Source organism: Haliotis rubra, unplaced genomic scaffold (assembly GCF_003918875.1).
Source record: "Haliotis rubra isolate DU_JTF1 unplaced genomic scaffold, ASM391887v1 Scf33, whole genome shotgun sequence".
NCBI lineage: Eukaryota > Metazoa > Mollusca > Gastropoda > Lepetellida > Haliotidae > Haliotis > Haliotis rubra.
The window spans coordinates 2271613-2284592 of NW_025767002.1; the positions used below are offsets into that span (position 1 = coordinate 2271613).

The 12980-nt window shown below is 41.0% G+C and overlaps 1 protein-coding gene across 1 annotated transcript in view; it reads right to left on the minus strand.

Annotated features, from left to right (window-relative positions):
- LOC124284160 (glutamate receptor ionotropic, NMDA 2B-like) overlaps positions 1-12980 on the minus strand; it is a 37242-nt gene that overhangs the window by 17163 nt on the left and 7099 nt on the right. Inside the window, exons 4-5 of the mRNA XM_046720224.1 lie at positions 845-1031; positions 311-436 (exon numbers count right to left, since the gene is read on the minus strand). Of these exons, the coding sequence (XP_046576180.1) occupies positions 311-436; positions 845-1031 (313 nt within the window). The remainder of the gene's footprint in view (positions 1-310; positions 437-844; positions 1032-12980) is intronic.

A 12980-nucleotide genomic window follows, 5' to 3' on the forward strand; every position in this document is an offset into this window, starting at 1 on the left:
GCCCATCATGTGGCATGTTGATAACAGGGTATTATTACAACACCACATGTGCTCTTCTCTCGCAATAGTGTCAGCAATAAGACAAGTATGGGTCAGACTTCATTATAGATGACCAATCACGGTTCTCCTGAACACTGTGATGACATCCTGATAATTCAGCCTGGTACTATAAAACCAACCACTCCTTAAAATCCCAGTATTTACATGAATACCAGTACGTCATTTAGATACTATCACACGTGACTAAAACCACAAGCCAGTACTAAATTGGAAAAGATAAGCTGCTGCTTTTATCACATATGGCACTTACCCTTAGATACTGCGGTGCCCCTGTCTAAACCGTAGGGACTGAGCCACTCGAAGATGAAGATGGAGGCCCCGGTGGCATGGACGCTGAACAGCAGTATGAAGCACCATGATGGGTAGTCGTAGGGCTCTATAAACATACATTGATGTTGATTGCTGTTCTACTTCTGAAGCCATTGGGAACAGCGTTACTTGCAAGACAAACCGATTTTCTGTTTTTGCGTTGTTTGTCATGGCACCAGAGATAATTCAAACAAAAACTTCAAAGGAAAGGGTTTCCTATCATCAACAGATAATTCCATTTTACGAGTTTTCCATAAAGACCTTTTGACAGAAATTTTCTGTCTTGCCTTCTCGAAGATGTAATGGAAAACTATTTTCAGGAAAGATGGCCATGTTTATTGACTTCAATAAGTTTCACTATAAAAACACTCAAAACAAACTTTGCTGTAGATTTCGCCTCTGTGTCACTGACATGAATAATGAAATATTTGTTTCAAAATGTGAAAGATATCCAATGTATTGTCAGTACCCATACCGAGTAAGGCTGTTGGTGATATGGCCCCGTCTCGGATGGAGACGATGATGGTGATCCCAGTCTTCAGGAACGGTACAGAGAAGTCTACAGCTGTACTTCTCTCTGGGTTGATCTTTAGGGATGTGATGACCATGTCCGCCTTCTTGTCCAGAAGTACCCGAACTAAACCGTTCCACTCCTTGTTGACCTTTTATAGAAAAGCAATGAGTGAATGACGTTGATGTTATGTCACGTATATGGCGCCTTTTCAGTTTAATGGTTGTGAAAATACAAAGAAACAAAGAGTCATTAGCGTCTTCGTCGTTAACGAACCAACTAGCGCGTATTAGCGTAATTGGGCTGAATCTGAATTTCGAACTATCCAGCGGATCCTCAGACAATGGACAATTGTCCCTTATAGTGAAAGAAGGACAATTATTCTTCCATATGCCCTCCACTATATACTCTAGTTACGGATGTTTATAACGCTAGAAAATGATCAGTCTCGACTATGTCCGGAAACAGATTGCCTTCGGCGTAAAAAACAAAGTAGTGGGATCATTGGAAATCACTGATGACACCAGGTGTTTGCCAGGAGGGTATGCACGTCCTTCTCTACCGGTAGCACCTGCTGCACACGCCTTTGTTGAAGCATAATCTACTAACCTCGTAGTTTGACATGATGGTTAACCAATATCAAGCTGCATGTTTTACCGATGTTATCTTTGCGACGTTCGTAATCGCCAGCATAGTTATTAACTAGAATGATGACTTAGAATGAAAGTAAATTGTGACATTATCGATTTCCGCTGCAGTATCTCACCAGCAATTTAGCTAATATTGCAATCTAGACGAGATTCTAAAAGCACAGTGCAACCCCAAGAAGAATATCTGTGTCGTGTCGACAGCACGTTTGACACAATATTTCTGTCCTCTACAGTTTCTTTTACAAGCATCACAAATGGGCAATTTATTATTGTTCCCAGCTAGTTTTTCCCTCTTTGCTAATGAGAACAAGATAGATTATGTACAAACAAAACAATATGAATTTAACAACTTCTAAAAAGTAATGCAATTGAGGTTGGGGTTGGCACGAGCTACAGAAATGTACCACAGGTACCTTACTGTATGTACATATGTACCGTAATCAAAACCGGAATACAAAAATGCACCCAACATGTACCATGGATGTTGAAAATTTCAATGTGAATGAAGTCTTTTGAAGATTACAAGTTCTTTAACTGCTTACGAGCGGTATATTTCAATAGGTGAGGTGAAATTGGGTTTTACGTCGTGCTTGAGAATATTTCGCTCATATGACAACGTGCATGCGTGTGTATGTGTATGTGCGGCTGCTTGTACTAGCCCAGACTTAAGCTGGTTTTATAGTGCTAGCTCACTGAGATACCATGCCGCAGTGAAGCATGAATACCCTACTCAGACACATTATACTGACTCCGAGCCGACCAGTCCTTGTTGTACCCATTAATGCCGAGCGCCAGGCAGGGACCAACAACTACCATATTTTAACGGCTTTTGGTATGACGCGGTCGGGGATCGAACCCGCGACCTTCCGCTCATCGGGCGGACGCTCTAACCACTAAACCACGGAGGCGGTTGTATATATCAATAAGACGTAATGGAAACTGATTTCATAATTTTAAAGAGTGAAGTTTCAGAGGCTGTCAATAAAACCGACAAAAGCCTTTACATAGATATAAGAAATCTCTACTAAAATCAGAGTCCAAACCCATACCATTCAGACTTTATCTTACGCATGTGTATATGAATCGTTAATAGTGGTGTTACCAGTATTTCTTAAAAACTTCTCTCAGCAAGGACCATGTCATACAAGTGTAAATCATTCAGGTTTGATTCTGTTTTATCAGTGTCGTGTTACAGTGATGATATTAATGTGAATGATGTGAATATCAAATGGCTTAAAGGTATATATCAAGTAAGATTGAGATGTTGCCGGAGGTTAATCCGAAAAACATCTATCAATGCCTTGGTGATTATAGTGTACTTCCTGGATAAGCCGATCTTGACCGATTGGAACAGAAGTGTCACTATCCCATATCCTGCCTTGCCAGAAGCTGCACCATGACCTCTTTGGAGTTATCGTTTCCTTCTTTAAGTTTAAGGGTTGAGTTTTATTGGACACAATTTATTACATGTCAGTGACGGACTTGATCCAACTGGAACCATTGAATGGGCTCTGCTTTTAGCAGATATTTCATACGATTAAGGAGAGGGTCTTGTCGCTTTTATCACTTTGAAGGATGGGGTTAGATGGGTTGATTTTTATGTTTACATGGCCCTCAAGATTACAATTCTTATATGTTTTGTGCATGCACGTGTTCGTGCGGGTGAGTGTGCATGTGGCCTCTTGTACTAGTCGGGAAAGAGCGGGTCACATGATGTTGTTTATGCGATAGGAGAGCCTATTGGGACGAAGAACCAGGTTCGATTCCCTTCATGGGAACAGTGCATGAAGCCCATTTCTGGTACACTCGGGAATGTTTGTTAGTTGGTTGGTTTGTTGGTTGGTTGGGTTGTTGGTTAACGCCGCACTCAGCAATATTTCAGCGGTCTGTAACTAATGGAGTCTGGGCCAGACCGTGTCCAGCATCATGAACACTAGTCTAAGCAGCTGGGATACGATGGCGATGGGATGTGTCAACCAAGTGAACGAGTCTGACCACATCAGCCCGTTAGTCGCCTCTTACGACAAGCATGGGTTGATGAAAACCAATTCTAATCTTCATGGGTAGGAATCGGTAGTGGTATTGATGGGACATTTTGGAGGCGTAAACCCCAACTCACTCACTCACCCATACGGCGATTAAAGGAAAATGTGACGTGAGCATAGACAATGAACACTTTACTGAACCAGACGTATGGTACTAACAGTCCTACGATCACGTTTGGATCTAATCCGCTATATTCTATAACCCCAAGCCACAATTAAGCCACGATTACTGGGTTGGACAACTGCTGACTTAACACTTGTCTTACATTCTGTTATTACGTAAACATGAAAAACAAATTGCAATACATAAAACAGACACAGTCGGTTTCATTGAAGTACCCCGAACAATGATACTCTTTGTATGGATCATCTGAATAGTTAATGTATATTAATCACTAAAAACAGACATAACCTAGTCGTTTTACACGACCATTCCTGTTGATAAATCTTAATTTTGATGAAGGGAATTGAAGTACTAATTCAACGATTTAGAATTGCTTCAGTTCTGTAAAATATCCTCTGCCTAAAGTGGAGAGTGTGTCACAGAATAAATGGCGTGGCTTTTTTGTTTAAGAGATAAGTGATGACGATATGAGCTATCTTCCTATACTGCACATCCATCACTGTGGAAGCCAATGAGTGTTACAGCTTCGCTGCTCTGAGAATTCCCATCAAAACCTAACTTAATTTAAAAGTAAAAGTGTCAACAAAAACGCTGCAATTTAAATGGAGGGTTTGAATTCGCACAGGTTCAGAAGGAAACGTAAACAATTTGTCTAGTGCGAATATTCTCAACCTCAAGAGTTCTCTTATCTCGTAAGAAACGTAATCGCGTATTATCAGCCTTATCTGATGCGAACAAAACCAAGTCACTTCTTAATTCAGACGTACTCAAGATGCATTCAAGTTTTGAAATGTCAATGCATATCAGTACTTAGTTGATACTATTGTTTACTTCATACAGTTATTGATTAATAGACGCACGCAGTTGATAACGTCGAAGTTTGATTTCTGTAGAGATTTCTTACGATTATGGAAATAAATCATTTGACGCTTTCATGATGATAATACTGCGCTACGCCATACGCCCTGTGTATTTGAAGAGTTCAAATGTGTCCTAAGCATTTATCAGTTCACAAAGTAATATCGATAAGAACTAAAACTATGGTTGCCATTCTATTTTCGACACAAAGCGATTCCTCAAGAACATCAGATGTATATACATTGTATAGGGTGAGGGTAAGATTGTATTATTTCAGCAGCTTATTTACCCAGATTTGAAACACTGCAAACCTTTTCATAACCTTTTGCATTATCTGGTGTGCAGACAAAATATATAACACAATATACGTTTACATTTGTAAAAACGTTAAACGTGAACTCTAAACATACAACCTAAAACCACTAATGTGTGTGTCTATCAGTCCTATCAAATCGGGTGGATAAAATGTCCGGAATGCGGAAGATTGCGAATCGATTCCAGCCGCCTCATGAGATGTGCGGCTGCTTGTACTTGCCCTGACTGAAGCTGGTTTTATAGTGCTAGCTCACCGAGATACCATGCCGCAGTGAAGCATGAATACCCCACTCAGACACATTAAACTGACTCGAGACCACACATTATGCCGACTCGAGGGCCGACCAGTACCCTTTGTATTTTGTACGGTCTCGAACCCCGCGACCTTGCTCTCCGGGCGGACGCTTACGAGGATAAGAGATGGCACTTGTTGTCACCCTGCCTAGCGCTCGACATTAAGGACTCGTCGGCTTTGTGTCAGTGTGCTGTACCTGAGTGAGAAATCTATGTTAAAACTTCGACATGGCATTTCTTTGTGGGTGAGCAATGCATTGTCATGTTACCCTCTGCTCAATAATATGATGAGATAATTTTTTTATGAGAAAAACTAAGAAACGGACACATCTACATGACCTTGATGGGTGGGTGTATGGGATTGATAGGAACCCTTAAGGACTCTACTAAATTGTATAAACAGTGTACCTTACTTAGATGAACTAGCTCTAGAGCCTGATGCACGTGAAACAGGTGCAGGTCCACGTGCATCACGCAAAGAGAACCTGGTCCACGTGCATCACGCAAAGAGAACCTGATCCACGTGCATCAAGCAAAGAGAACCTGTCAACGTGCATCCACTGATCCATCAAGCAAAGAGAACCTGGTCCACGTGCATCACACAAAGAGAACCTGGTCATCACGCGCGCATCACACAAAGAGACCTGGTCCACGCATCAAGCAAAGAGCATCCACAACAAAGAGAACCTGGTCCACGTGCATGCGTGCATCACACAAAGAGAACCTGGTCCACGTGCATCACACAAAGAGAACCTGGTCCACGTGCATCACACAAAGAGAACCTGATCCACGCGCATCACGCAAAGAGAACCTGGTCCACGTGCATCACGCAAAGAGAACCTGGTCCACGTGCATCACACAAAGAGAACCTGGTCCACGTGCATCAAACAAAGAGAACCTGGTCCACGTGCATCACACAAAGAGAACCTGGTCCACGTGCATCACACAAAGAGAGAACCTGGTCCATCATCAGCAAAGAGAACCTGATCCACGTGCATCACGCAAAGAGAACCTGGTCCACGTGCATCACGCAAAAGAGAACCTGGTCCACGTGCATCACGCAAAGAGAACCTGGTCCACGTGCATCACACAAAGAGAACCTGGTCCACGCATCACACAAAGAGAACCTGGTCCACGTGCATCACATCAAAGAGAACCTGGTCCACGTGCATCACGCAAAGAGAACCTGGTCCACTTGCATCACACAAAGAGAACCTGGTCCACGTGCATCACACAAAGAGAACCTGGTCCACGTGCATCACACAAAGAGAACCTGGTCCACGTGCATCACACAAAGAGAACCTGGTCCACGTGCATCACGCAAAGAGAACCTGGTCCACTTGCATCAAACAAAGAGAACCTGGTCCACGTGCATCACGCAAAGAGAACCTGGTCCACGTGCATCAAGCAAAGAGGACCTGATCCACGTGCATCACGCAAATAGAACCTGGTCCACGTGCATCACGCAAAGAGAACCTGGTCAACGTGCATCACGCAAAGAGAACCTGGTCCACGTGCATCACGCAAAGAGAACCTGGTCCACGTGCATCACGCAAAGAGAACCTGGTCCACGTGCATCACGCAAACACAAGATAACGAATACAGGTAACATTGAGTCCAGAGTTATTTTTCAAATATTTTTCACAAATTATTGTATATTTACAAACTTTTAAAAATTAATGTCTGTCCACAACGCGCCATTGAGATTTATTAGAAAAATAATACTTCAGTTTCGAATACGCCAGACCGGTGCTTCGATATTTCCGTTAGAAAGTTATATATTATGTATGACCTACCTCAGTCAAATCTCTTTCATCCCAATATCCCAACTCTAAAATGTTTCACAAGTAAGTCAGCATGGCGAGTCGTAATGTTTACACTTTTTTGTATTCTAAAACCGGAAGTCCATAGGGAATGAGGTGAGGTTGCATAGCAACCAGCCTATAATGTTCATGTTTTAGAATTTGTGATTTGTCAGAACTGAATACTGTCATGGAGGCCAACCAGACACCTGGCTGAGATAAAATGAGGTTATTCCAATTCTGCAACCTCTTTATACATTTGTCCCATAAAAGCTCAACTGCATGCAGCGAAAGTTGTCTTATAAATAACAATCGTTGTAATCTCCCCTGTTCGGAGAATCAGGTCCAATTGCGTTCAAACAGTGACATGCAGTTATGGTAGAAATGATGTGATATGAGTTATATGTTGTATATGATGTATATGTTGTTTTGTAGAAATCTAAAAGGTTACATGTGTAGAGGAATTATTTCTCAGACTTTACAAAAACATTTAGCCCATAAAGAAATCCAAAATTTTAACGCTTTATATTTCATAAGAACGTCTTTTTAATGTACACCTCCCCACCACACATCTGAAAGTGAGGTGCTTCTTTTTCCGACGAAAGAACGCAATTAAGTGGAGTTGTCTTTTGAGGTACAACAGAACATGTTCCTTGTGTGATGGTTTCATAGAGTAATATAAATACTGCTCGAAAGTTGCTTAATCAAGGTTACAACATTCAAGGCCCTAATCACTTGTTTTGTTTTGCTTTTCAGAGGAATAATTGACTTACCCGTGCAAGTGTTTGTGACTGATGTCAATGGTAGGGCAGGATGGACAAACAATCTCATTACCCCTTACCGTTTTGCCAACAATAATTAGATATTTTACATGGTATCATCGATTAACATCGAATAATGATTCATAAACTTATGCCTTTGATACTGTAGGAAATAAGGAGCAATGACTGTTTTTGTCGCTTTGATACTCCACATCTTTAAATGTCGGACAGCGGGACATGGTCCTTTATTTTTGGGTACATATTTTCATTCATAACTACTGCATTAAATAAGAAGTCTTCTTTGATAAACAAAGTAATGACAATTTCGCTTTGATACTCCACATCTTTAAATGTCGGACAGCGGGTGCTTTCGGTGATTCATTACGACACATTTCCAGCGGTTTTTAAACCATTGGAATCTGTTTCGTCAGATAAATCAAGACTTATTATACTCTTGCGTTCACCTTCAATATTTTACGGAATCAGTGGCGGAGATTTTAGGCGCTGGGGATTTTTCGAGGTAAAAGTTGCGGTTTAGTTTACTTTTTGTGTTTTACAGGCTTTTTGCAGCAAATTACTTTCATAAGTCGATGTTCAAGTGTACAAATGAGCTACGGTCGTTGATCTAAGATAAATCGTCGGCAGCTGAAAAAACCCATCCTAATTGAACGTCGAACCACGCCATCAATATTCAAAAGCGCTCGGCGGGCGTTTATCCGGCGACCTCTGATACTCCGTGTGTTGATTCTTCGAAACTCCACCTCTCACTGAATCTGCTGTTTTTATTTTTGTACTTTCATATCCCAAAATATATATTCCACACACGTTGAAACTTCCACATATGCGCGGCGTTACTGGTAAACTGTGCCAGACAGTGCTTTAATCAGTGAGCCCACAGGCAGCTGGTGCCGACAAATGGAGAGAAGGTGACACATCTCTCGGCTTGGCGTTGAATAGAAACGTGCCTTACGTTAGAATAGGAGTACCATTGGCGTTAGTGCACTTAAATCAATATTTGGCCGTGTGTGCAGTAACGGCCATTATGGCCAAACCAGTATCATACAGATCCTAGTTTAATGCAGACGAACGTATTAGCGCAAGTTCTGTTTGAATGGGTGTGCACGACCTTAGATAACGTCAGTGGTTAAGCGAGCTTAATGGTTGACCGATTCACGTCACAAAGAAGCTTAATAAAGATGCTCTTATGGATAACTGCCAGTTTGGTTTGGTGTAATTAATATCTCCCCTAACTCTACCATCATCAACCCTCCCCAGTTTTACCCCTGCACCACTAGCTCACTGAACCCGTGGATAATACCGCCCACATCAGTGGTTGAGTGAACAGAGCACAGCACGGATAGCGGGAGGTCGAGTTTCCATCCCAAAGGACGGGTCTTGTCAAAGGACATAAACAAATGGAACTTGTTGTTTCCGTGCCTGGCGCTGATTTACGGGGATGAACCTGGCTTTACAGAGTTGGTTCTGAGAAGTATAATTTGGCGGATTGGGGTTAAACTGTTATAAGTGGCAGCACTGTGAAAAGAGTGAGTGAGTTTAGTTTTACGCCGCGTTTATCGATATTTCAGCAATATCAAGCTGGGAACACAAGAAATAGGGGTTCTCACATTTACCCATGTGTGGAATCGAATCGTGACGAACGCTTTAAACACAGGGCGCACAAACACACTTACTCACACCGCGATGTTAAACACCATTTCATCTGACCGCCAAAGGGAAAACGCAAGTTGGTGTCTCGATTATTGGGGACTATGGCCTAAAGATGACTTATTCTGTTGTTCGAGACAAGAGGAACGTCTAAATAATCCATATTATCAGTTTAACTTATGATTAGAATGGGACATGTCATTGTTTTATGGTGAATAATGTAAATTAATTTACGATTGGATTAAACGTGTTTTAGCGAGACTTCAAAAGACAGTTCCATCAACTAATTCCATTCGTTTGTTCAATTATAATATAAAATACAGTTTGGACAAGTTTGGAGATACAAAAGTTCATGCTTTAAGGGCAAATTGGGCAAACCTGACAGTCTAGTAACCTACATACTTATATGTACAGGGCATATGACAAAGTGACATCTCCATAATAACAGGAGTTTACATCCTCCCTAGTTATTGACAGAGAATGAGCTTCAGGCGGTAGAAATGCGGTATCAGCACCGGTATTGTATCACGTGATTACCAATTTACAGCTACAATCGCAGTGAAACAGCGCGGTCCAGAATATGGACTAGTCACTGCATTACACATAATATTATCTTGACCCAGATTCACATTCAAGTATCATTTGGGGAAAATGTGAATAGGATGTGAAGGATGTCAATACCACCTACTTCATACCATATTCTCAATCTGTTCTTTACAGAATAAAATATGATAATCTTTACAGAGATGGTCATATTTTGAAAAGGAACCATTTTGATCGCAATTATTTTGGAGAGGCTTTATTGGTTACAACAATATTTTTTCAATCCTTTCATCACCGTTAAAACATATTAAAACCCAATTATCCCATGATGATAAGAAAACATTACATATTATTTGGGGCTTTGTCCCTAAAACCCACCACCACTGTTGATGATGGGAGGAGGGGTTAGTACGGCATGCAAGCAGATGATACATTTTAAAAAGACATTTAAAAAGTACCACGTATTCAACATGCAATATCTTCATCTACTATGCTGAATGTTGATCTGCTGTAGATGGTCAACAGAAAATGTTATCCGTCCCACTTCTTACGCAAATTTATCTTGCACTGACACAGAAACGATATTGAATGCAATTCTCGATTTATTATGCATTTCGTCGATGAGTTTAGGAACGTATTTTTAAGCTGTAGTCAGAGTAACTAGGACATTATTGCGACGGTCATGGGGCAAATTGGAACTAAAAATGAGTTAGGGATGAGGGGTCGTCTCAAACACCTACGATCAATTTAACAATCTCTTTGACTTCTGCATGCATTAATCATGTGTATACATGTATACACAATTTCCCGGATTTGTGACTAAGTACAGGTCACCGGGTAAATGGGATAGTAAGGGAAGTTATGAACGAGGACAGTTATTTTGAGAGGGTTCGTCTCAAAATACTTTTAACAATTTCTTAAACCGATGAATGAGTCAGTGAACGTATACTCCTGGCTTGGGAGGTGGGGATACGGGAAATCTCCTTGCACGTTTATATTAAAGGAATTCGAGTTTTTGTCATTTAGGTGAACACTACACAGTGTCCGTTTTATAGCGTTGCATATGGTGAGATCAGGTTAATTTGAAGTAAAGTCGCACCGTAAGTGTAAGTGAGTGAGTGGACCAGACAATCCAGTGATCTACTGCATAAGCATCGACCTACACAGTTGGGATATGATTGCATGTTTCAACCAAGACAGCGAGCCTGACCAACCGATCCTAGCAGTCACCTCGATAAGCATGGCTTCGATAAGCATGACTTGTTGAAGACCAATTCTAACCCATACCTTAGAGAGAGAGAGGATCCTTGTCTGCATAAATGTCTGTTTTACAGTACTATCTCACTGGATACTGAGCCCACTGCCATGCCACAGTTTACCACGAATACCAAACTCGTATACATTATGCTGGCTCCTTTAGCCCCCACGTTCTATTCCTGTGCCAAGCGCCAGGCAGGGTAACATCAAGTACCATCTTCTGGTCACAATGATCTGTTTTTGAATGACGCTGCCTAAGATTGAACCACTGACCTCTCTGGGCCGACGCTCTATCCACTAGCCCATGGAGCCAAATCCCATGTGGTCTTCTGCAAGTATGTGAAGTATTGATTTGAATCAAATCGGTTCGGAAGTAGAGCTTCCGTCTGAATAAAGACCGGAGTAATAGTGCTTTAGAAAATGAACCTTTTCACATCGAAAAGTAGCAGCTTTGTGTCAATTATTGGAGATGACAGAAACGTCATCTACGTCTGTTAAGATGAACGATGTCCAAACAGAACACCGATGAACATTTAGAATGATGTAAATGGATAATAAACATACACTGACGTGCCTACTTTGAATCCTTTATGTGTTCATTTTTAGCGAAGCACGACAGGAAGTTAATACGATGGATGTGTTTAGTATTCCCGATGCAGGTCTACACGGGACGTGAAGTTTCAACACACAGTAACCTGCAGCAGAGCGGAGGTTTGCAGGGCCCTAGGGAATTCTGGCAGTGAACTATATTGAATTGGTCATGTCAGTCGGAGGAAGCCGAGATTTTCGTCTTTATTCTTGGTCTGCAGCGCGGAAATGTTTCACCGAGATCAAATATGTTCTAGTTATTAACGATACAAAGATTGGGCGGATTTTGCTGCATATATGTTCATTGCTAGATTATGACGGTTTTCCTTTGCACCTTTTATGACCATGTCTTCGGGGATATATACTTTGACAAAAACAAGAGTGTTGTTTGGGCGTTGATTTGCACTGTACATTTTCTTTGCAGATGGGAGTGTCTCGACTATCTAGATGAGGTAAATGTGCAACTGTTGTCGGGTCTGATTGTGAGATGAAATTAATGTGTTCTACATTCCGGGATATGGAAAAATGAATAGCGTTTTATGATCGGGGGAGAGAAACAATAAATGAAAGCATTACTGCATCAATATGTTGTTGTTTTTCGTTGATTAAATTTGCTGACAACTTAACACACCAAGAGTGAGGTCTTTAAAGACACGAAATGGGTAATCGAGTGTTGTTGTTTTGTTGTTGAAACAATAAATGAAAGCATTTGCAACAATGGTTGTTGTTTTTCGTTGATTAAATTTGCTGACAACTTAACACACCAAGAGTGCGGTCTTTTGGGTAATCGAGTGTTGTTGTTTGGGGGTTGCTTTTTTGTTTCTGGGGGGGCTGCTAGTCCAGATTATAACAGACGAGTTATGTTTCCTTCCCCAAAGTACGCTGCCATATATGCTGACGGGTTTCACTCTTTAACTTTGTCCGATTGAAATTAGATGATATTCTTTTCTTTTGATGACCATTGTATCTAAAACCGGAATTATTAAGGGCTATATTTAATAACTGTAAGTTTGACACAGATCTTATGATATTCTATTACCATGAGAAAACATTGTGAGAAATAGCATCGTTATTTCCATTCAGTGAAGGAACCATTTTTGAAATTATCTTGGATCAACCTTTTTGAAAATCATCGTAGATCAACCATTTCGGATATCATCATAGATCAACCATTTTGGAAATATCATAGATCAACCAT